A 21,822-nucleotide genomic window follows, 5' to 3' on the forward strand; every position below is an offset into this window, starting at 1 on the left:
AAGAGTGAATTTGTCTCAAAAATTGGCTCTGAGGTGGGTCGGGGACCACATTTGTAAATATTAAACCTGTACAATATTCACGACCAAAACTCTTCATGTGTTTGGGGAAAGCCGACGACTCCTGACACATGACCCCATGATTTGTGACGTAGAGCAGAATGTAGCCAATCAAAAGTAGAAGAAAAAAAAAAAAAAGAATGTAGCCAATCAAGAAGTGAGCTGACTGAGAATAACATAACGCTGCGTTTAAGACAACTTGGAACTTAGCATTTCCGAGTTAAAAGTTCAGATTACCAACTTCAGCAGCAGCATGTGGAAATATCTCAAACATGGCTGACTGCGATTAGATTTCTCCCCCCGACTTTAGAGAGTAGAAGTTATGACTTTAGGTGGCGTTCCAAGTCACCTTTTCCAAGTAGGTGGTCGGAAAATCACGATCTTGTTTGATTACGCAAGATTTCTGGGTTGTAGGTCGATTGGTGGTGGCACAGAATGTTTGTGTGTGGCGAACGGTGCTGAAATTATCTGAGCAAACCACACAATACGATCTAAACTGTTCTATGCCAGATTTTTTATTTTTTTTAATCCTCATTGTGGGGTCTGTACCTGATTTAAAAAAAAAAAATCACTTCAGCTTCACAAAATCCTTGTGTGTATCTGCTTTATTCCATGACAAGACTGAAGATCAAGTTAGACACAAAGTCACAAAGTAAAAGCATCAATGCTCAGTTCTGTGTATATGAACATATACTTCTTGATTCTTGACACGGAGCAATGAGCAGGAAACACCTTCATCCTTTGTACTGGTTATCAGATTCAAGTCGTTTACAACAAAAGATGTCCTCAGTGCATGTGGGAATAAGAGTCGTGCACAGTTGTGATGAGCACAGTACACACCAGTAGTTCTGCTTCAGTGATCACCTCCAACAGTTTGATGCGTCTGCTTTTGTTTCTTATTCCCATACATCCATCTGCTCCCTGTGAAGATGCTCAGAATCCCCAGCAGCATTATAATCAGCTCTTCCTTTTTCTGCGGATGAAGGCAGAACGGAGCATGGAGATGAAAGCTGGAGGACGGTGAGGTCAGAGAACCAGCTCCAGAATCTATCAAAGCACTCTGAAAGAAAACAGGCCCCGTTTCTTTTCCTTCATCATATTTTCTTTGTATACAAACCTACAGGCAATTGTCAGGGATGGCTGTATAAATTGAAGCCTTTGGTTATTATCTTTTTCTGTCTGTTTTTCCATCAGTGACATCAGAAGAAGGCTGGGCAAAAACTAGGAAAAAGAGCCCACACCCTCGCCCCCTTCTCCTCCTCTCTCTTCCTCCTTCCCCTCCCTCTTCCAATCCCCCCCTCCATCCCTTGTGGAAAAACTCAAGGCATCAGTGGTTGGTGCTCATTCTGCTGAAGTGGCCGACTTTTGAACCATGCCTCAGGAAAATTAAATCCACACAGGGAAGTCCATCTTTGGGAAGAGTGGCCTACACTAAAGCCTTGTATTGTGATTTCCAGCTGCAGGGCAGGAGCACTGAGTGGACGGGAGGCACAGCTGAGCACTGGGACAAAGGAAGAGATGAGTCCTGAGCACTGCAGCTCGGTGAAGACAGGACACATACACACGTGAATCTTTAACCGCAGACAAACAACCCCCACTCACTGCCACCGACACAAAGGTAAACAGTGTGCATTTATTCTGCTTTTGTCCTCGTTTATAGAGTGTTTTCTTGTACTAATCTGGACAGCAGTGAGAGCTCTGGCTGAGAAGTTGGAGGGGTCAGGATGCTTCATGAGAGGAGGCTGTGGTTGTAGACAGACATGTTTGGAAATGCTTTCACGGATTTGGTCTGGAGTCCAGCTGGCCTTTATTGTGTCTACAAATGTACACCATGTGCAACAGTTTATGCACCGTGAGAGAGTGACTAAAATATTGAAAGTCAGGTACCGAAAATGTATTTACTGAGAAAGATCTGATTTCTCAAATACGGCAATATTTCAAAAGAAAAGACTTCTACTAGTTCATTCTAGTTCATTCATTAAAATGCAAGAATGCAGAAAACTCTTCTTTAGAGGAAGCAGAAAATATGGAATTCCTGTGAAACACTTGGTGGAGACTTGTCTGTTAAGTTGGGGAGATCAAATCTATGAAGCCAGGCTTGTTTATTTTCACTCAGCTTTTGGTTTCCTAAGACAGCATCACCTGAGCCTGGCAGCATATCCCGAGCATAGCAATGGAGCTACCTTTGTGGGATCAGAGGTAAATAAATAGGCTCCTACATACTGAGGTGGTGACACGTCCCTCAGCACCTGCCTCACCTTCTTACATACAGTAGCTACCTTTATAAGCACATGCTGTGTATATACACAGTGGCACATGAGCCAACTGAGTTTGAGGGTACAGGAATTCCTCACAGGGGAAGGAATAATGATAGCAGAACGTAAACCACATCCTGCATCAAACAGCCCACAGACATCAAACACGACAGTAAGCACTTTGAACACCAATGACATCAGTTTAGGGTCGATTCTTATCAGCTTCGTAAAAAAAAAACACTGTCAAATATGTTCTGTGAAGTGGGTGGAATGTGGGATCTGTGGAAAATATCCTGCTGTCTACAAAGCCACATCTGTGAATGTAGTGAACGACCTGAGGACACATGCGCTGACCTGGGAAAAAGAATGAATCTGGAGTAAAAGGCAGAATGACAGAACGGTACAAAGCCAAGAAAACATTTCATGAACCTGCTGGTTTCTAACTTGAAGTTACAAATCACACCATCAAATGCTTCAAATAGCTTACGCTGTCAAAAAACAGACAGCTAAAAAGATAAAGAGGAGGCAGGAGCAGCTGTCTAAAAAAACATCCATTACGCCCCCACTCCCCACTACCCTGAGACCCTAAGTTCACCTGAAGCTCCAGTGCAAAAGGCTGAACTTCAAACGGGTCATTACCAATCCACACAAACGTCCCGTTCTCTTAACCTTCACCCCAGACGCTAAATCACTAGAGTGCTCGTTTGATGTTATTTAAAGTTTTAAAACTCCCTGGACAAGCCAATAAATGGCACCAATGAGTCGTGTTTCCAGAGAGGGCTCCCTGGTGCCCTTCCTCACATATCCAATCACCGCCTACACGGCAACACAGCAAACGATTAAGATCCTACCAATCCAGCACCATTTTACTGGGCTTTGTGGGCAACGGGCATGCGCCCAACCATAACTCTAGGTTTAACTAGAGCCTGTGTGTCCAACTCTCACCAGAACCGATGAGTAATGGTCCACACAGCTGATCTTATCACTTAAACACAGCTGCACAAAGAATCAGACAAAGATGCAGCCACGCTGCTGTCCTTGTGTGGTCACATTCACTCATTAATACAACAGTTAGTGTAAAACATATTGGCCGATTAGATTATCTGGCAACATGTAGCAGCAAAAAAAAAAAGACTCAAGTCCTCAGCTGCTCCATGAAGCTCATTCAGCATTGGGTTAATGAGAGCTTGGACACAGCTGAGCACACGAGTCAATATAGGGAGCAGAAGGGTGTCCAGGATGTCAGGGTACGCCGACTCAAGAGTGCAGGGCAGGCAGTGGAACTAACTCGGGCCAGTGTGTAATACTCCATGAGTGTGTGTGTGTCTGCGTTGGTGAATTTATGCGTTTTCCTTGTTGATTCGGCTAATAGAAAGCATGTGTTGTGTGAGTTATAGCTTAAGGCAAAGTGTGACATAGAGGAGAAATATCTACACAGGCAGTGGATGAATGAAGGGTTAGGAATAATCTTTAATTTAAAAAAAAAAACACTCAAAACAGATTTTTTTTTTTTTTTTTTAAACTGTGTAAATTCTCCTGGCTCTCCTCCTGCTCAATCCTGTTGTATGAAAACCTTTATAGCAAGAGTGTCAACCTCATTGTAGTTCAGGGGCCATGTAGGTTTAACTCAAAAATCAAACTTGGCTTCTTATAGAAAGATAAGGAGCAATTTTTTCATATTTTGCCCTAATTTATCATTTCAGATGTAAATTAACGCTTACAAATCATAGTGAATCATTTCAAAAGCAAATAATTTCATCAGGAAATGAATTATATGGCCCATTGCTTACAAACGTATGTTTCCCAAATAGCTTTACTTTTGTATAAAATCATGCAGAAGGCCAAATTAGATTAGTGAGGGAACATGATTTTTTTTACTAAAAAAGTAAAATAATAATAATAATTTGGTTAAGGAGTCAATGCCTAGTGTGTGTGCATAAAAATGCTGTTGTGTGCATGTCTATGCTGTGTAGTGGAAGTGGTAAAAGGACGGTTGTCACAGTGTGATGAACAACCACACCGATCTTGACAAAGTCTGAAACAGAAAGGGACAGCCTTGTCCTCACTTTGTGAGTGTGAGTTTAAGAGTAGAGTGATTGTACGTGTACGTGTGTGTGAGCTCAGGGGAAAGAGGAAAAGGGAGAACCCGCTCCCCACAAAGACCAATTGATTGGAGGGGTTCTGGAGCGGACGAGTGGGAAAATGGGAGGAGGTGTGGGGTAAGCTAAGAGGAAGGGTGGGACTGCTCCCTAATCCCACATCTGGACCTCTGACCCCAACATCAGCCCACATGTTTAGAGTTTCACCACAGAGGAGGAAAACAGATGGGGGGCCCATGGGGCCTCAGGGGGGTCGAGGGCTCACTTCTCACCAATATAGCATCAAGATGGAAGACGACTCAGTAGCCAGAGAGCAGGTCTGGATGGTGAGGGGTTCACCGGAGGGATAGACATTGGTTTTATTCCAACACAATCATCCTAAATCAAACCCTGACCTAACAGGTCTTCAATTTAAAATTCAGAGGGAAAAATAGCTTCAGTTTTGAATTCTAAGAAAATCCCTCCACAGGTCTTTGTATTTGCACTTCACTTGTATTTTAATATGCCTAACATGCACCATTTAATGAAGAGATGTAAACAGCTCTGTAGTACTTTGTGATGATTCACATTTTCCTGTTTAATTCAAAAGGACACATTAACTGTTTATTTACTTCTATGTCTTTCTTTCTGTGCCGTATTCCCGTCTGGTTAGAAGGTTTCTTGGCCGTCTATTCTTCCTGGCTCTTAGCCTATATTGAACAAAAGCATAAACACAACAGTCCTTCACCTTGGAGGAAAATCAATAGGTGAAACTGTGATAAAGAAGGTAGACCTTAGACAGACAGCCTGTTCATTGTCCATGTTGCTCTTTAAAGCAAACACTGTAAATAATCTACCCCCCACCTCCCCTCTCCTTCACTAAACCACAGTATTTCCCCACATCTTCCTCCCTTTCCTGACAAATAGTGATGTGCCATGTCTTTTGACAATACTTTAGATTATGTTCTCTTCTGACTGAGGACAATCTGAGGGAAATAAATTATTTCAAGCATGGAAAATACATTAACTACCACATACATTGTAGCCAACTGGAAATTCACATTGGTGATCAATGCAGACGTCACAATGAGAACATGAGCCTTGAAACCCAGGCAGACAGAAAGACAAGCCAATAGGCAAACACATGTTACCATTACAAGCCACAACTCAACCTGTCCCTGATTCATGCATTTTACAACAAACACACCATTGGACAAAAAGCCACATAGGAAAAACATAAATCCCAGTACACTGGAATACAAACCGTTAAAAAGGATGTCTGTGGTTATATGAACACACTTGGGACCCAAAAAGGAGGTTCTTTTTCAAAGACACTGGAGGGGGATACCAGAGTACCTAAAGGAAAGCCATGCAAACACAACCCCCCAAGAGACCAGAAGTGCTAATCACACCCAACAGTGACGCCATATTGGTCAGGACCAAAGAGAGAACAGTCGTCACTACCACTGGTGGTCAATCAGGCCCTGAAGTCCACCATTACCAAACATAAGTGACTAGTAATAAACACTACCCTGTGTATGCTTGGTGCAATGTGGATGAGATATGAACTGTGGAGTGTTTATCTAGCAACATCTCACTGTGTTTTTAGACTTTGTAATGAGTGGACTGAAGACGTTTTAGCTTAACACAATATACCAACTGCTCAGGAAACAGTGAGGAGTGTAGGTCACCCACAAAAAAATTATAGTACGGTATATAGAAATGTTCAAAATCAGAATTAACAGCAACTAAAGTACGGTAATAGTTAATAAATATAGATTTGAACATTCCCTACATTGACATGACATTAACTCAGGTATTTGAATTGGCAATCGGTCCCAAGTGTCTAAAAACAAGGAATGACTTCACTAGACAGTCTGAGTTGTTTTATTCTTGCATGTGAAATCAAATTGGTAACCAAATTCTAGTCTGTCCAATCTCTCCAATGGCCTTTTTCCTTTGTAGATTACTCAGCAGATGATATTAGTACTTTACTATGACAGCTGGAGGACATCAACCATTAGTTAATGTTAGTTTTCATTGGGTACTCAATTTTATCCCAACTGTCCAAATTCCTGCGAAATAAAGAGTATATAGAGTATAGAAAAATGAAATAAATGGACTTTACTGTAATTAAAACTGCTCTGGGTTTGATAACTTTCAAAGGGAGACATTAACTCAGTTGGCATATCTTTAGAAATGGGTTACTATCATTTCTAATTAATGCGGCAACATACAAACAATATTTACAAAGAGAATAAAATGCGCAGACACCCAAAGACTCTGTGAGGCTGGTACATTTTCTGAGCAGTAAGCTTTCGTTCATTAAAGAGGTTAATGACTCACAGTATTTTCTACTGAGGATTTCCTCAAGTAAACACTTGCTTAATTAGTTTTTGGTTGCTTCCTCTATTAAAACATGAAGGGATTTTTTTCAACCTCAGCCTGCAAGAAACTCTGGTAATCAACATGCAAAGTGGAAACCGTGAAAAAAGCCTTTTAAAATGTTGATTACTCACTTTGACACCACTTTGTATCTTAGAACTAGTGAAGCAAAGGAGTAGAGCTGTGTAGGTGTATATTTATGTTTTACGCAGTCTGAAGATCTGTCGACATGGCACTAAGCTTTTGAATTATTAGATGAATTATCAAGAGCCTCAGGCCTCTGACAATCACCTTTTATGTTCAGTCAAAGCCTTACATTCTGTAGGAACCACAGGAGCATTCATCTCTTACAGAGGTGTATAAATGGAACAAACATTATGAATAAAAGCCACACACAACATTAAGGAGCCTCAAGACCTGCAGACTTAGAGTTTGCCTTTAGAAGATGACGTCTGGAGGGTTTACGCAGTGAGATAGTTGAGTCTTGTTCAGAAAATTATACCCAGTTGGCGGAAAGTGTGTGGGTGGCTAAAAAAGAGCAAAGAATTTTTTTTTTTTACATGTCGGCCCCAACACTGTGTTCAGGACACTAAAGCAGTTGGGGAGACAGATGGATGGGTGGAATTAAAAGGCAATTTAAGTTACTTAACACTTTAACATGTCCACAAAAAAAAAAAAAAAGTTGTCTAAAGAATGTAAATAGTTTATCTCCGAAGTCCAACATTGTAGAAAAGAGAGATCTGAATTTTTTCATTTTTTCAAAAGAGGAAATTCCATGTTTTCAGCTCCCATGGTTGTTGTGGAACAAACTGATTAATGGTTAGAAGGCCAAATGTATTATTAGGACCTTGGCGTGTACTGTTGTGTTTTTTTCTTTTTTATCCTCAAGCTCAATAATATTATAAACAGTCACAGAAAATTACATATTCAATGAACTGTCCAAAAAGTTGCTCTAAAAAAGTTAAACATTTGTACTCAATATTTGCCTCTGTTGCCTCAAGAACAAAAGTAATACTGGAAAAGATAATAATAAAAAAAAAAATGCAAAAAGAGGGATATGATTAACAAAATTGAACGAACATGAGAAAATGGTTAAATTAGCTGCAATGAATGACTCGTTTATTCTTTACAATCTGTATAAATTAGACTTTGGTAAAGAAATTAGTTAGTAAAACATCCTTTGCCATTTAAGAGGTTAGCGTTATTCTAAGTAGACTGGATGGAGCTGATGCTGCTGTTAAAGTCATTTGCCAGACCCTGTTAAAGTCAACAGGGATACAGTAGCTGGCAACAGTGTCAGCCACACTGACAGCAGTAAAAACACAACTGTTGAAATAAAGAATGTGTATACAGTCAAGTATCCAGATTTAAAGACAAAAATACTCATGTACACGATCGCACACACCTTCAGACATTAAGGATGTTGATTAGTTTGTACAAACTGTCTACTCTCATGGCCGTTTCGATTGACCACGTTGCAGGAAAGCAACCTTAGTATGACTTTGGAATGATGGAGCTGCACAGAGTCAACCAAGCATGCCCTGTCAGCTAAGTACATTGATCATCGTATACCAGGTATCTGCAACTGGTGGCCCAGGGGCAACATGTGGCCCTTGGTCTAACTTTGTGTCTGCAAAAGTAAATTTACAAAACAGAGAAAATAAACAAGATGACTTTAAAAAAAAAAAAGTTCAAAATGACAGAAAAATAAACAAAAGGACAACAAAAATAAACAAAACTACTCCTCAAAAAAAAAAAACACAGAATGACTCGTAACACAAAAAACAAAAGCAAAAATACAAAACTTGGGCACAAAATCACACAAAATGACTATCAAAAAGGCAAAAAGGATAGACAGAAACCATTTGTTCTTTCCTGTACTGATGCAAAGATTCTAAATGCTGACTTGGATGTTCATATAGTCAAAGTCTTGTGGCTCCCGCTGTGATAAAAGTAGTTAATCCCTGGTGCATAAATGAAATAATGTTCTTTTAAACATATGTACCGATATATTGATAAAGACTGAAGCACTAACAGCAGGGATAACATGTAGGGCAGCAATCTGGTAAGGCTGAAAACAGCTTGCACTTCCTCTTTGTGTGATGTTGATTCACACCCCCGTGGTGACAGTCGGCGTTTGTGCATTTGTAAAATCTTTCAACTGAAACACAAATACTACCTCCCACCATACTTTCCTTTTGACATCTTTAACCTGCCTCACAGGACACTGCACTGGAATTTGGGGTCAGTGGGTTTTCCCTTAAGAAGGGGGAAAACACTGCCCGACTGAAAAGGCAGAGTTCAGATCTTTGGACGAGTTTGCTTATTGCTAGGTATCTTATCCTAGACTTCTTAGGGGAAAGAACCATTTATTAAATACAGTTTATTTACATTAAACATTCCTGAATGTGCCTGCAGAAGCTTTGAAATATTATCTCAAATTAGGTGAACAAAAACATTGCACATATTTTTAATATAACAGTGAAGGAATAAAAACAGTAAATACAAGTTTAGAAGAAAAACAATAATTTTAACAACACAAACCTTGTAAATCCTCTCAGTCTTAAAAAAATCCCAGTTGTCCCTTAGTTTCGAACAAAAAATTTTTTTAAACCCCCATCTTTATGAGAATGGTATAATTGCACCAAAGCAAATGTGCAACTATGTGCATTCCTTGACTGAGACAAGCTTGCAACAAGGGTGAATTACAAGTTTGCACTTGAATTAGTGAAGCTACCAAACTTTTTTCTACCCATAATATTGATGCACAGGCGGGAGACACAAGATGGGAGACTACCCTGACACTACCAAGCTTCTCAACTTCGTTTGCATTAATTTTGGCTTATAAAAACACCGGATGGAAAACACAAGCCCAGTTAAGATTAAATCGGGGCTTTCACCTTTAATTGGCCATGTAATGTTATTACATTAATGGAATTTGTCCTCTGCATTTAACTGCTCCCCTGAGGAGCAGTGGACAGCCATTTTGCGGCGCCTGGGGAGCAGTTCGGGGTTAAGGGACTTGCTTAACATCCCACAGTGACGGCCCAGGTGAGGCTTAAACCGGCAACCCTCCGATTACAAACCCAGCGCCCTTAACCACTAGGCCACAGAGCATAATTAAATAATCACAGAATTTTTTTTAATCTCTTGACAACACCAATTGTTACAGCACCTCATTTAAGCCCAAAACAACAATTTTGGCATGTATGTGCGAACACAGCAATTCTTTTTAAAATACAGACTGGTTGACACAAATGTCAATTTGGTGGAAACTACAAAATGCAGAACAAAGCAGGACGACATCCAAATGAGAACTTCCAAACCTTTAAGAGTTTTTGTTTACAGTAGTCCCTCATTTATCGCGGGGGTTACATTCTAAAAATAACCCGCAATAGGCAAAATCTGCAAAGCAGTCAGCTTTATTTTTTACAATTATTATACACGTTTTAAGGCTGTAAAATCCCTCATCACACACTTTATACACAATTCTCAGGCAGGAATCAACATTTCTCTCTTGTTTAAACACTCTCAAAGTTCAAACCTTCGTAGATTTTAAAACATAAACCTGTTTTCAAACATACAGCACTTCAGAGTCACACTGCTAGTGATCAGACATTGATGCCGAAAGCATTCAGAGTCTTTGTTGATGATGACATCAGGCCTTCAGCAGGCAGTGAAACTCATCGAGTTGAATGTGTCGCTGGTGGGTGAACTCAGCATTAGCCAATCAGGAAGCAGAACACAATACGCGTTCATACGCTGTAAAAAAAAATGCATCCAAAATTGCACTGTATAAAAAAAAAAAATCAGCGAAACGCCGAGGCCGCCAAAGGTGAACCGCAATATTGCAAGGGACTACTGTATCTTGAAGAATAAAATAATTCAAAAATTTTGGATGAAATATTCTTCAGGTTAGGTTCGCAAGGCATCCATCTGGTTAAATTTAAGGAACTAAAGGAGAAAATATCTTAAGACGGAAAAACAGGGATGTGTTGTGAATCGCATCCCCAATGCTGGGAAACAAACAGGTCTTAAGGCCAATTAAGTTTCCGTCATTGGAATGAACATAGAGAGAAAGCAGACCGTCCATTGGCCGAGCAATGCAATGCACTCCTCTCTCCAAACTCCCCAGAAAAAAGAAAAAAAAACGTTTGTGGAACAAATGACGCACTAACTCTGCATTCGCACTCCTCTGTCAGTTTGCAGAAAGAAGTTATGGTGGTCAGCTCTAGCATAGAACACGTACTGCTGTCGCTGAACCTTCTGTTGGTCAATGTAAACACAGAGGAAAGTAATTTCTCATTTCCCAAGGTCTTCCTTCTTGCAGGAAGAGAGATTTATCCATCCTATTCAGCCAGAAGCTATGCAGGGCCTGATCTGGAGTCTGTGTGCCCTGCTTTATCTTTCCCTCTGGGAGGAAAGTCACTGCAATAGTTCCAGGGGAAACAGGAGGACTCTTCATCGAAGTAAAAGGGCTCCTTCGGATCCAGATGCCAAAAAATGTTCCTATACTTTCCTGGTACCAGAACAGAGAATTACAGGTAGATAAGCCATAAGTGCCATTTTTATCTTTAAGTTGCACATATACTAAACGCTATTTTTTGATAAATTCCTGTTAATTTGATTAAGTATTGATATTTTCCATCAGGTCCAATCTGTGCCAGTACCTCAGGCCCAGAGCCTGACAAGGACAGAGTGACACGGATGGATATCGCAGATGTGCGGGAGGTCCTTAACAAACAGCGACGTGAAATAGAGACATTACAGCTGGTGGTAGATGTGGACGGTAACCTGGTGAACGAGATGAAACTGCTGCGGAAAGAAAGCAGAAACATGAACTCCAGGGTGACCCAACTCTATATGCAGCTGCTGCATGAGATCATCCGAAAAAGAGACAACTCATTGGAGCTTGCCCAGCTGGAGAACCGTGTCCTCAATGTAACCTCTGAGATGATGCGACTGGCTTCAAGGTACAGGGAGCTGGAGGGCCGGTTTGCTACAATGGCCGGTGTGGTAAACAACCAGTCTATTCTTATTGCTGCACTAGAGGAGCAGTGCATGAGGACGATGGGGGGCAGTGAACTCCCTGCAGTTCCTCCGTTGGTGCAGGTGGTGCCACAGAATTTACCGGTTAACAATCGCTTCACCAACGAGATACAGAGGGACAACAACAATCAAGCCTTTACCCGCGGTTCACGAAGGGATACACCTACCGCAAGCCCCTTCGGAAAAGAACCTCCACCACCACAGGGAACACTAACCTCTGATGGTACGTACTGATATTAATGTAAAACAGCATGGTGAAAGATTAACTAAATACCAACACAATCAGTGAAGTAATCGCTTATGTTGACCATATAACAAGCATGACATTTTTTACAATTGTGTTGAATAATTGTACTCAAAACCTGTGCAAAGACTGAAGGTGAAACAGTAGATGTTGCTAATTGACAGCAGGTTTATCTTTACATTAATGCTGTTAACTCTTCTTGTAGTCTTTCTTGACTTTGGCACATTTATCATATTGAATGTACTAAATTTGAAGAATTCCAACTGGGCCTCTTTGCCAAGCACCAATACGTCAAAATAGTCTTCCTGCCTCTCTGCCTTATATTTACATTGAAATGTGTTGCAGGAAAGGTAAAGCTATGGTACAGTCAAACAAATGTGAACCTCTAATGGAGCACTTCATCAAGTCTCCTGTAAAAACACTTCCAATGGATAAAATCATCCATAGTTCCAGTTGTAGCCCTCTGGAGACGTTATCTCCAAGAGATTGACTGATTGATACCTGAGAGAAATCATCTCCGATATTAAATCAATTTGTAAGGTTAGAATGCAACTTAGAAACGGCTGCTATAACTCTGTCTGGGATGTTATATTTTGACTGGTAATTGGAGTGTGGCGGGGAATGTTGACAGAGGTTATACAACCCAATGGTGGTACGGATGAAATCATTCATAACATCTCTCAGACAAAAGGGGGAAACTGTCTGTGTAAGTCTGGCAAATTAATCTTATTCACTGAACTATGCAAAACCGCTGCATTTATTTGAAGTTCTATTAGCGTAAGGTACTCAAGTGCGTCGTGTTTAAAACGTGATGGGTTTAGGATAATATTGTGAGAATATGAGAACATGTTTACGTTGTCCTGCCAAATAATTCTAAATCATAACTACTGCACCTGGAAGTGTTTGATAGTGAAATGCCATTTTCTTAGTCCACTGTCAGATTGCAAGACTTTAGCCAAAGAAACTGCAACAAGTTAATTTGGTGCATACATCTTACTTAGCAGATCTAAGACATACAGTACTGTTGAGAAAGTACATTTGAATTTGCACTAAAAATCAACATATTTTCCCAACTTGCTTTGGTCTTCACACATCTATGAACATACCGATTAGGAAACATTGGCTCTTGACAGAAATCATTTTCTCCATGACTGTCTTTCTGGCAGTATTCAGACAACATGCAGTGCCATATCTGTTGAAATGCTTTGAGGATTTATTTTTGCATTTTCCTTTGTACATTAAACAGCTGGAAAGACAGCTACTTCATCTCCAATGCATTCACATGCTTCTCTGATTACTGCTTTTACATTCAATTTCACATCTGCCATTTCAGCAAATTGATCCTTATGAATTTGTGTATTTATTTTAATCTTAAGAGAACATAATTTTTCTGTGATGTTCATGCATTTCCTGACGTTGACATAACAAAACTATCAGCTGGGTTTTGACTTGGCATAGCTTTAGGTTTGAAGGGCCAGTGAGCTTGGATTCCTTGAATAACCTGGTGTTTTTGCCCAATGCAGGTACACTTGGCAGTGACTCAGAAGGTTTTTTTTTTTTAGAATTAATATTAGCAATACTTAATTACATCTATAACAATTTGAGGCTGTGTTGGTATTTGTGGCTTTGTACTGAAAAGAAATCTTGTTTTCACATTATCGTATAAGCAGAAATCAGCAACTGAAAAATAAAAATAGGGAAAAAATTGTTCCTGAATATGTGAGGATGTTGTGCAAGTGTATGTATATATATATATATATATATATATATATATATATATATATTAAAACACTGGTAAGATTTGTCTTTTTGGTAACAATACATTTTAAGCTTTAAAATCAAGAACAGGCATCCTGGTAGACAACAGAGAAATATATTATAGACTGATCCAAGTTATCTAGTTTTATTTGTCAGAGAGCTATGATTAGTGGAGTGTAGCATGAGCAAATGTAAAAGATTAATCATGCCCGATCCCAGAACTAAAGTGACCTAGTGACCTACAATTGTTGGTTGGTTGTTTTTTTTTTTTAACATTGTTTTATTATATACATTTCTTACATAATTTTTCTTCATCTATTCTATTAATTCCAGGTCCTTTTAGGGACTGTTTCAGGGTGCGGCAGGCAGGCCACACCACCAATGGGATGTATCTATTAAAAACGATTGGTAGTGATCGTCTGATCCAAGCCTGGTGTGAACATGGCCTCGACAATGGAGGATGGACAGTGCTGCAGAAAAGGCGAGATGGTTCAGTAAACTTCTTCCGAAACTGGGAGAACTACAAGGTCAGTTATTGTGAGATCCTGGGCTGAAACTAAGACTGAGCACTTGCTTTAATAATTCACCCGAAACTCAAATTCCTTTCTTATTCTTGAGAGGAGAATGTCAATTTTTAAATAGAGTTTTTGAGTAAAATGTGGTCATCATCTTTCTTCTTAAAGAGTGTAAAAAGATTTTTTTTGGAGCAAGTGGGCACTGGGCACTTGCTCCACAAGCACAAATGGATTAGTGCAGAAAATCACTGCCAAGTATGCTATTCAAAAAGCTACAGACAAATGTACAAAAACAGTACCCATCCTTTAAAACTCTCTGATCGTGATTCTTTTATTCTTCCTTTTCATGCGTCAGCCTTGGCAATATATATATTATTTATGCTGGTTTTTTTATTATACAAGCTGTGAAGAAATGGAAGGCACAATCACACCACAAGTAAAAATTGGAGAGAAAAAACTAAATACACACAGCTTATGGAAAAAACAAGTCTCGGTCTTTCTGCTTTAAAAAAAAGTACAACAAAACAAGAGATTCCTTCAGGCACAAATTTAGGTTCAAAACCAATGTGTGCAATGTGCATGCTGTTTGTTGCTTTTTTCCTTCCAGTACTTAACACCTAATAAAAATAAAACCAGTCAAATTATCAGGACTACTGCAATGTGGCCAATTCTGTATATGAGAAATCCCAGATCACTTTAACTCAAGTTAACCACTGCCGTCTTAATGGGAAGCAGATTATCCCTTAAATTCATCTTTAATAACTACAGACACCCATGACTATGTATAAATAGCTATGGAATAAACTTTTGTAGCATTGGATGAATATATAAAGCATCCCCTTGCAAGGATAATGACACATGAAACACAGCTGCTGATTGGTGTATTTGTCCTTTTTTGCTCCTCTACAGAAAGGGTTTGGCAACATAGATGGTGAACACTGGCTTGGGTTGGACAACATTTACAACTTGGCAAAGCAGGGTGATTACAAGCTCATGGTCGAGCTGGAAGATTGGATGGGCAAAAAGGTGTACGCCGAGTACAGCAGCTTTCACCTGGAGCCAGAGAGCGAGGGCTATCGGCTCAGACTGGGGGCCTACCAGGGCAATGCTGGGGACTCCCTGACAAGTCACAATGGCAAACAGTTTACTACGCTCGACCGTGACAAAGACGTCTTTCACGGTACGCAAACTTGTTTTTTGCCTTCTTTCTAACTTGGTAAAAAAAAGTTGTCACCTAATCCTTTCCTTCTGACCTTTTTAACTTCTCTAGGTAACTGCGCTCATTTCCATAAAGGTGGCTGGTGGTACAATGCGTGTGGGCAGGCCAATCTGAATGGCGTGTGGTACAGCGGAGGGGTTTACCGCAGTAAATTCCAGGATGGAATCTTCTGGGCAGACTATGGCGGTGGTTTCTACTCCCTCAAATCAGTGCGCCTCATGATCCGACCCATTGACTAGAGCTCTAACCTACTCTTCCTTTCTGAAGCACCTCATTCCTCAGTATCATCTTTGTCCAGAAATCTGGAATTTCTGCTCTTGCTCAAGCGTACTTTCTAGATGACAGCTGAAGAATGAACAGTGACCTGTTTTATGGTTGGACGATTACGACTTAGACTCAACTCTAATGAAGAGTGATGCCATTGGCTGCTGACAGCTAATGCTTTCCTCATCCCAACAGTTTTAACAGAAATGATCCATCAAACCTTGTTTAAAGTCTTTTCAGTATTCTTGTGCACCCTCTATCCAGAGGATTCAACATAATAAAAGAGAAATAGTCATTTCCATTTTCTGCACTGCCAACAATAACCAAATTAAACAGAATAATGGATATACATAAATATTTGACCTTGATGGCACAAAATCCTATGCAATTTTAGGTTTTAAGACCCACCTTACTTAACCTACTATTTTCTTGGTGAAACAAGCTTTTTTTCTAGATCTGGGGGTTCATCAGGACCATAGAATTTAAATGAACCCTATGCTTCTTCGATGTGCATACAGCTGAGCTGATATGTCAATATCTTTGGCTTTATTTTGAAAGTTAATTTAAGGGGTGTGATACTACTCAGGCCAAATGTACACAATGTTGTCCACCTGCCATTCCTTGTTATTTATCTGTGTATTTATAGTAAAATACTCATGGGCTTTAAAAAAAAAAAAAATCTGCCTCAGTAACATCACAGTTGAATCTTTTATACCATGCAAACATATGTTAGTAACACGTAAACAGAAGTGTGCACGGAGATATAAAGGAGGTGGAAACCTAGTGATTTCTTGTTATCGTGTGGATACACAGATTGTGACATTCCCTGCCAGCAGACCAAAGAAAAATAAAGTATTTTTTATAAACATTTAACTGATATGGCTTTCTTATTGACCTCGGTGGATGGATAGGAACGTGCAAAAAGAATTTAATGGAGATTTTTTTAGATTTTATTTTTATTTTGTAACTGATTTTCCTTTGAGCAGCATAAATTACCCTAAAGCATAAGACGGGAAAGGATTCAATTATTGGTTAATTACTTTTATGATCTTCAATTGGATTTAGACACAAACTGAATTGACAGATGTACCTGTAGTGCATATATAGTTAAAAAAAAAAAAATTGTATAAAGAACTGAAACATTCAAGTGATGCAAAAGCCTGAAAAATAAAAACCAAATTCTTCCTATACTCAATTGAAAAACAAAAGAAAAAGTTTGGGTATACCATTCAAAGCAGATCATATCAAGGCCAGAATTTTATTTTTTTTTTCAAAGATAGTAAAAGCTACCACTGCAGAGAGAGTACACTAAAATGAAACATAAAGAGACAGTTTAGATAACAAAAGGCACGAAAAACCGTGAAGGAGGAGGAGGAGGACATTCCTTCCACATTAATCCACAGATCTCTGCTTTTCCAGTAATATCTTGAAACTGAAGCAGCAGATAAAACAGAGATAAGCAGCAGAAACAGTAACAGTTGCAACAATAACAAGTCAACAACAGACTCAGACATATTACGTTTCAACCATATATCAAACAAATTATGCATCTTTGTAGGTCAATGATCCAACAACACAAAGGCAAAAAACCCAAAAGTGCAGGTCATTTTTTTCTGATTTGTAACATTATGAAACCCTTTTCTGTTACATCTATAATTTTGGACAGGACTCCTGTATGCCTTTCATTGTTTTTAGCCAACGTAACTAAAACCTGTACAACATCACATGATTGGTGATAGTACTACAGACAGTGATGAAGAACTCCTGCTGCTGTTAAACTGCTCTCCTGGCTTGGCTGCAGTAGAGAAGAATACGTGTGTTTTGTAATGGTGGGGCCTTGAGTTTCTATAGGCTCTTTGTCCTTCAATGACCTACTCATGAAGAAAAACAAGATCAACTGTGCATTCAACAGTAAGGCTTTCTTGTCAGCGAAAACAAGTGGATGCTGTGTCTAACGGGTCAAAGATTACACGAACAAACACACATCCATCACTGCAAGAAAACCTAAAGTGAGTCACTGTAAAGCACACGCACACATTTTCCATCATTATATGAGATAAGCATCACACACCCACCCAGGTTTAAACCAAGCAAAGGCATAAAGCTGATTAAATTAATTAAAAACATCGACCCCCACTTATCGGACACTTTGTTCTATGAACAAAGGTAAACAAATACACGCAGTGCCAACAACAACTTTCATTCAAACTGACTCTCTGCAGAAATTCTAGCATTGTTGACTTTGTCTCATTTACCTGGGAAACCTCGTGACTTACAGTCCAAGAGCAAGAGAAGCACAAGCTTAAGTGTGATGTGCCACTATATATATATATATATATATATATATAATTGGTACTGCAGGTAAACTGTGACCTAAAGACATGTACGTAAATGCGCTCCACCCAAAAAACCCTGGAGCAGGGGTGTCAAACTCGGGCCGGACAAGAAAAATCTATGTTTCTTTGAATTCCAAATTGTGGTCTCCCAGTTTAAACACTCGCATGTAAAAAATATTGTAGGATTACTTACAGTAATGTGAATGTTAGGCAATTGGCCAAAAAACCTAAGTTTGCAATACTTTTTCTTAAAATTGGCAATGTAAGTAAGTAGAAATCTGTGGGATAGTTTGCAATAATTTTTCAGGTTTTAGAAAAAAAAATGTGATTCAGCATTTCTGCAAATAATGTAGTACTGCAAGCCCCATCGTGGAGTTTTATTGAATTTGGGAATTTGGAGGGAGTGAAATATCTACAACCTATATGATGATTTACAGGGTCACGTTTTGGCTGTAATTCTTACTTTGAATAAAATCTTCCTGTGGGCCAGACTAGATGCTCAAGTGCAAATGTCAAACTCAAGGCCCGGGGACCGAATCTGGCCCTTTAGAGGATCAAATTCAGCCTTGAGAAAAAACATGAAACAATTTGTACATTGGCAGCTCATTCAATTGTAGATATCTCAGCTCCTCCAAATACAAACCTTCAATTAAAATCCACAACACTTGCAGAACTCAGTTCTTATATTACATGACGGCAGTCATTTTTAATCTCAAATTGTTAAAAGAAAACAAAATTTTTCCAAAATCTGGCAAATTCTCTTCAAAATATTCCAAGAAATTTCCCCAAATTCCAAAGATAAGGGAAATTTAAGGGAAGATCCTGCAGGCACTGATATACTCGCATACTTTATCATTTACAAAGTATGCGATTTATACGTGGAAGTTCAAATAAGGGAACATTAATGTTGAATTAGCTTTTTCCCACCCAAAATCTGTGGCCCAGTTAAGCTCAAACTGGTCCATATTTGGCCCATGAACTAATATGAGTTTGACACACCTGTATAATGGGCCGCATTTGGCCAGGCTCTTGAGCATCCCTCAAACAATGACCAAATGGAAATCATTTCTGATGCTCTCACTATCATAATGCCATTATAATTGTTATCAGAGTACCGTATTTACAGCATCTGCTTTCCATTTGTCAATTCTCAGTGACTTCCATTAAAGAATCTGTTTCTGCAAACACTCTGCTGAGCTTTTTCTCTGGTGCTTAAATCCATTTGTTTGTTTGGACATACTTCGAAAATGTAGGTTTGAATCACACAGCGGCTCCAACCAACATCAAAGAAACTCAGCCATCATGGATCCACACAAGAACAAACAGCGGCCAACCTTCGCCTTTTTCTTACAGAGCTCAGGGATTCCTGTGTGATGTCAGGCCACGAAGCCAAAGACCAAAGAAAAAAGAAGCTTGTTTTCCTTTTTTTGCTGAATCGTGCATTTCTTGAAAATGTTTTACAAGCAAGGAACAAATTAATGTTTAGGCCTGGGATTTGTTAGGAGCAAGGAAAAGAAGGACCTGGGGAAAGTGAATGTTGGAATAAAAAGAGGTGACAGCTACAGTGGAAATAAGCAGCTTACAGAACACATGGAGAACTGGCAGAAACGCAAACAATAAAACAAACACGCATAACACAGTGACAACACACAAATGTACAAAGAAGAAACAGTTTCAATAGATAGCTGATAAAATAAGCTGCATCTTACCTAGGTAGGGTATACAGGACACCATGCTCTGGCTGCTTATGTAGTCCCTCAGGCGCTTGTAGTTGTCTTCTTTGGACATTAGGTAGTCGAGCCGATCAAACGTCGCCTTGTCTTTTCGACTCAGTAACTGTGAGACAAGAGGAGGAAAAGACAGTAAAAGATGAGGTGAATAAAATAAAGAGTTGGATGGAAAAGGCAGTGCACTTTGGTCTTTAAAGGCCAACACTGTTCCCTCATGTGAACTCTGATTATAAATATCCTTGTTTGCGTAAGGATTTATTTAAAAGGGGGGTATCGTGTAAAAATCACTTTTTCAAGCTTTATATCATGTGAGTGTGTCATTCCCTCCTGAAAAACATACCTCCAGTGATTCACATATTTTTGAGTAATCTTTAAATCTCCTGCCAGCAGCCATTTTCCTGCTGTTTTGCTCGAGGGGACGAGGCTCCGCCTGGGGAAAAGGCCCCTCCCCCCTCCTATTTTCTCTTCCTCAGTTCAGCCCACAGCACCCGCATCTGCAGATTTAACTTTTAATTTACTTATTTTTAATACTTTTGTGAGAAACCCCTGGTTTATGTAGTCTTTACTTATTTATGTACACATTAAAAAAATAAATTAAATAAAAATTAAAAAAAACAGGCTGAGAGTTTCTTGTGACGGTGTTGCTTGATTTTTAAAATGCAAATTGAAAGGAGGGCCTAATCCGAACACTTTCATGATCTGAGTCTGGAGGAACTACTCCATCAATCACCAAAAAACCAAAAAACAAAGCATGATTATTTCCTTCTTCTGAGTGTATGATTAAATAAAAGCTTTAGAGTATTTGTAAGTTTCACGGTTACTTTTCATAAACTGGCTACTTTCTTAAAACCCATCACCAGCATCATTGACTGAACTCATTGCACATTTACACTTCGCTCTCCACTGGGAGACAAACAGACTGTGTGTGTGCTTAAGTCTGCTATTTGAGTTTTTGACTAATGAAAAGAACAAACAACTTGTGCACAGACTGGCAGAGCTCAGCCGGCTGTGACAACAGCAGGAAGCTAATGTACGTTAAAGAAATGAAGTGCCCGTCTTTGTGGAGGACCACTCTTGTCCCAGATGTTCGACTCTTGGTCAGACAACGTACCAATAATTTGTTGAAAAGAAACTTAGTTGACTCTGAAACCATTTCCTGAAATAACTTCCAAAATGACATCATGTCATTATGTAAGCTCCACACTGGCTAGTAATGTCTGCCTCTGTAAAACAGACATGGGTTGGCCTTTGTGGACATACTCATCTCCCCACGCATATTCTGGGCAGAGACTCAACAGTGAAGTATCAACAACCAAAGACCAAAGGAAAAAGCTGCTGGGGACGATAACTGTCTTCTTTTTTCTTCATAACACAGATAAATTTATAATGTAGGTCTCAGATCAATAAATCAAAAGTATTTCTTCCAAAAAACTTGAGCATTTACTCAAAAGCAAATGCTGAAGATTGAAAGTGCCGCTCACAAGATGTTTTTGAATCCATCAAAAACAATGGGTTAGTTGAGAAATGGTCATGTGACTTGAACTTTGGAAAAGTTTTGCACATTGCATTGTAGGACTGGGAATCCCATAAAAGAATGCAAAGATGGCGCCAAAGCAGAAAAGTCCATTTAAGAAGTGTTTTTACTTCATTCTTTCCGTGATTTCTTGTGTTTCTTCGCCAACCAAAAAAGATAGTGATTCTCTTATTGCTATTTTTGTTCTGGTGCGTTTATGGTGTTCGTCATTCGGCGAGACATGACATTTTGGCTGTATTCCGGCGTTTCTGTGGAAAGCCACTAAATCAACATCGCCATTCTTTTGACACAACTTTCAAACACCAGAAGTGTCACTTCGGCAGTGGTAGGCACTGGCATTTGTAGTGGATGAGAACAACTCTTGGATGAATTACAGATAGTTAAAAAAAAAATGCTAG

The 21,822-nt window shown here is 39.4% G+C and overlaps 2 protein-coding genes across 10 annotated transcripts in view; one reads left to right on the forward strand and one right to left on the reverse strand.

Moving 5' to 3' along the window:
• The window catches only part of ralgps2 (Ral GEF with PH domain and SH3 binding motif 2), a 91,611-nt gene that overhangs the window by 12,751 nt on the left and 57,038 nt on the right, over positions 1-21,822 (reverse strand). For all 9 annotated transcript variants that reach the window (XM_028445471.1, XM_028445476.1, XM_028445475.1 and 6 more), the window contains exon 9: positions 19,870-19,996. In XM_028445471.1, the coding sequence (XP_028301272.1) occupies positions 19,870-19,996 (127 nt within the window). The remainder of the gene's footprint in view (positions 1-19,869; positions 19,997-21,822) is intronic.
• Positions 1,394-16,560, forward strand: angptl1a (angiopoietin-like 1a). The gene is made up of 6 exons (XM_028445481.1): positions 1,394-1,675; positions 11,106-11,319; positions 11,427-12,047; positions 14,160-14,353; positions 15,251-15,521; positions 15,612-16,560. The coding sequence occupies exons 2-6, from the start codon at positions 11,142-11,144 to the stop codon at positions 15,797-15,799; spliced, it is 1,452 nt and encodes a 483-aa protein (XP_028301282.1). The 5' UTR covers positions 1,394-1,675; positions 11,106-11,141; the 3' UTR covers positions 15,800-16,560.

Source organism: Gouania willdenowi, chromosome 4 (assembly GCF_900634775.1).
Source record: "Gouania willdenowi chromosome 4, fGouWil2.1, whole genome shotgun sequence".
Lineage (NCBI taxonomy): Eukaryota > Metazoa > Chordata > Actinopteri > Blenniiformes > Gobiesocidae > Gouania > Gouania willdenowi.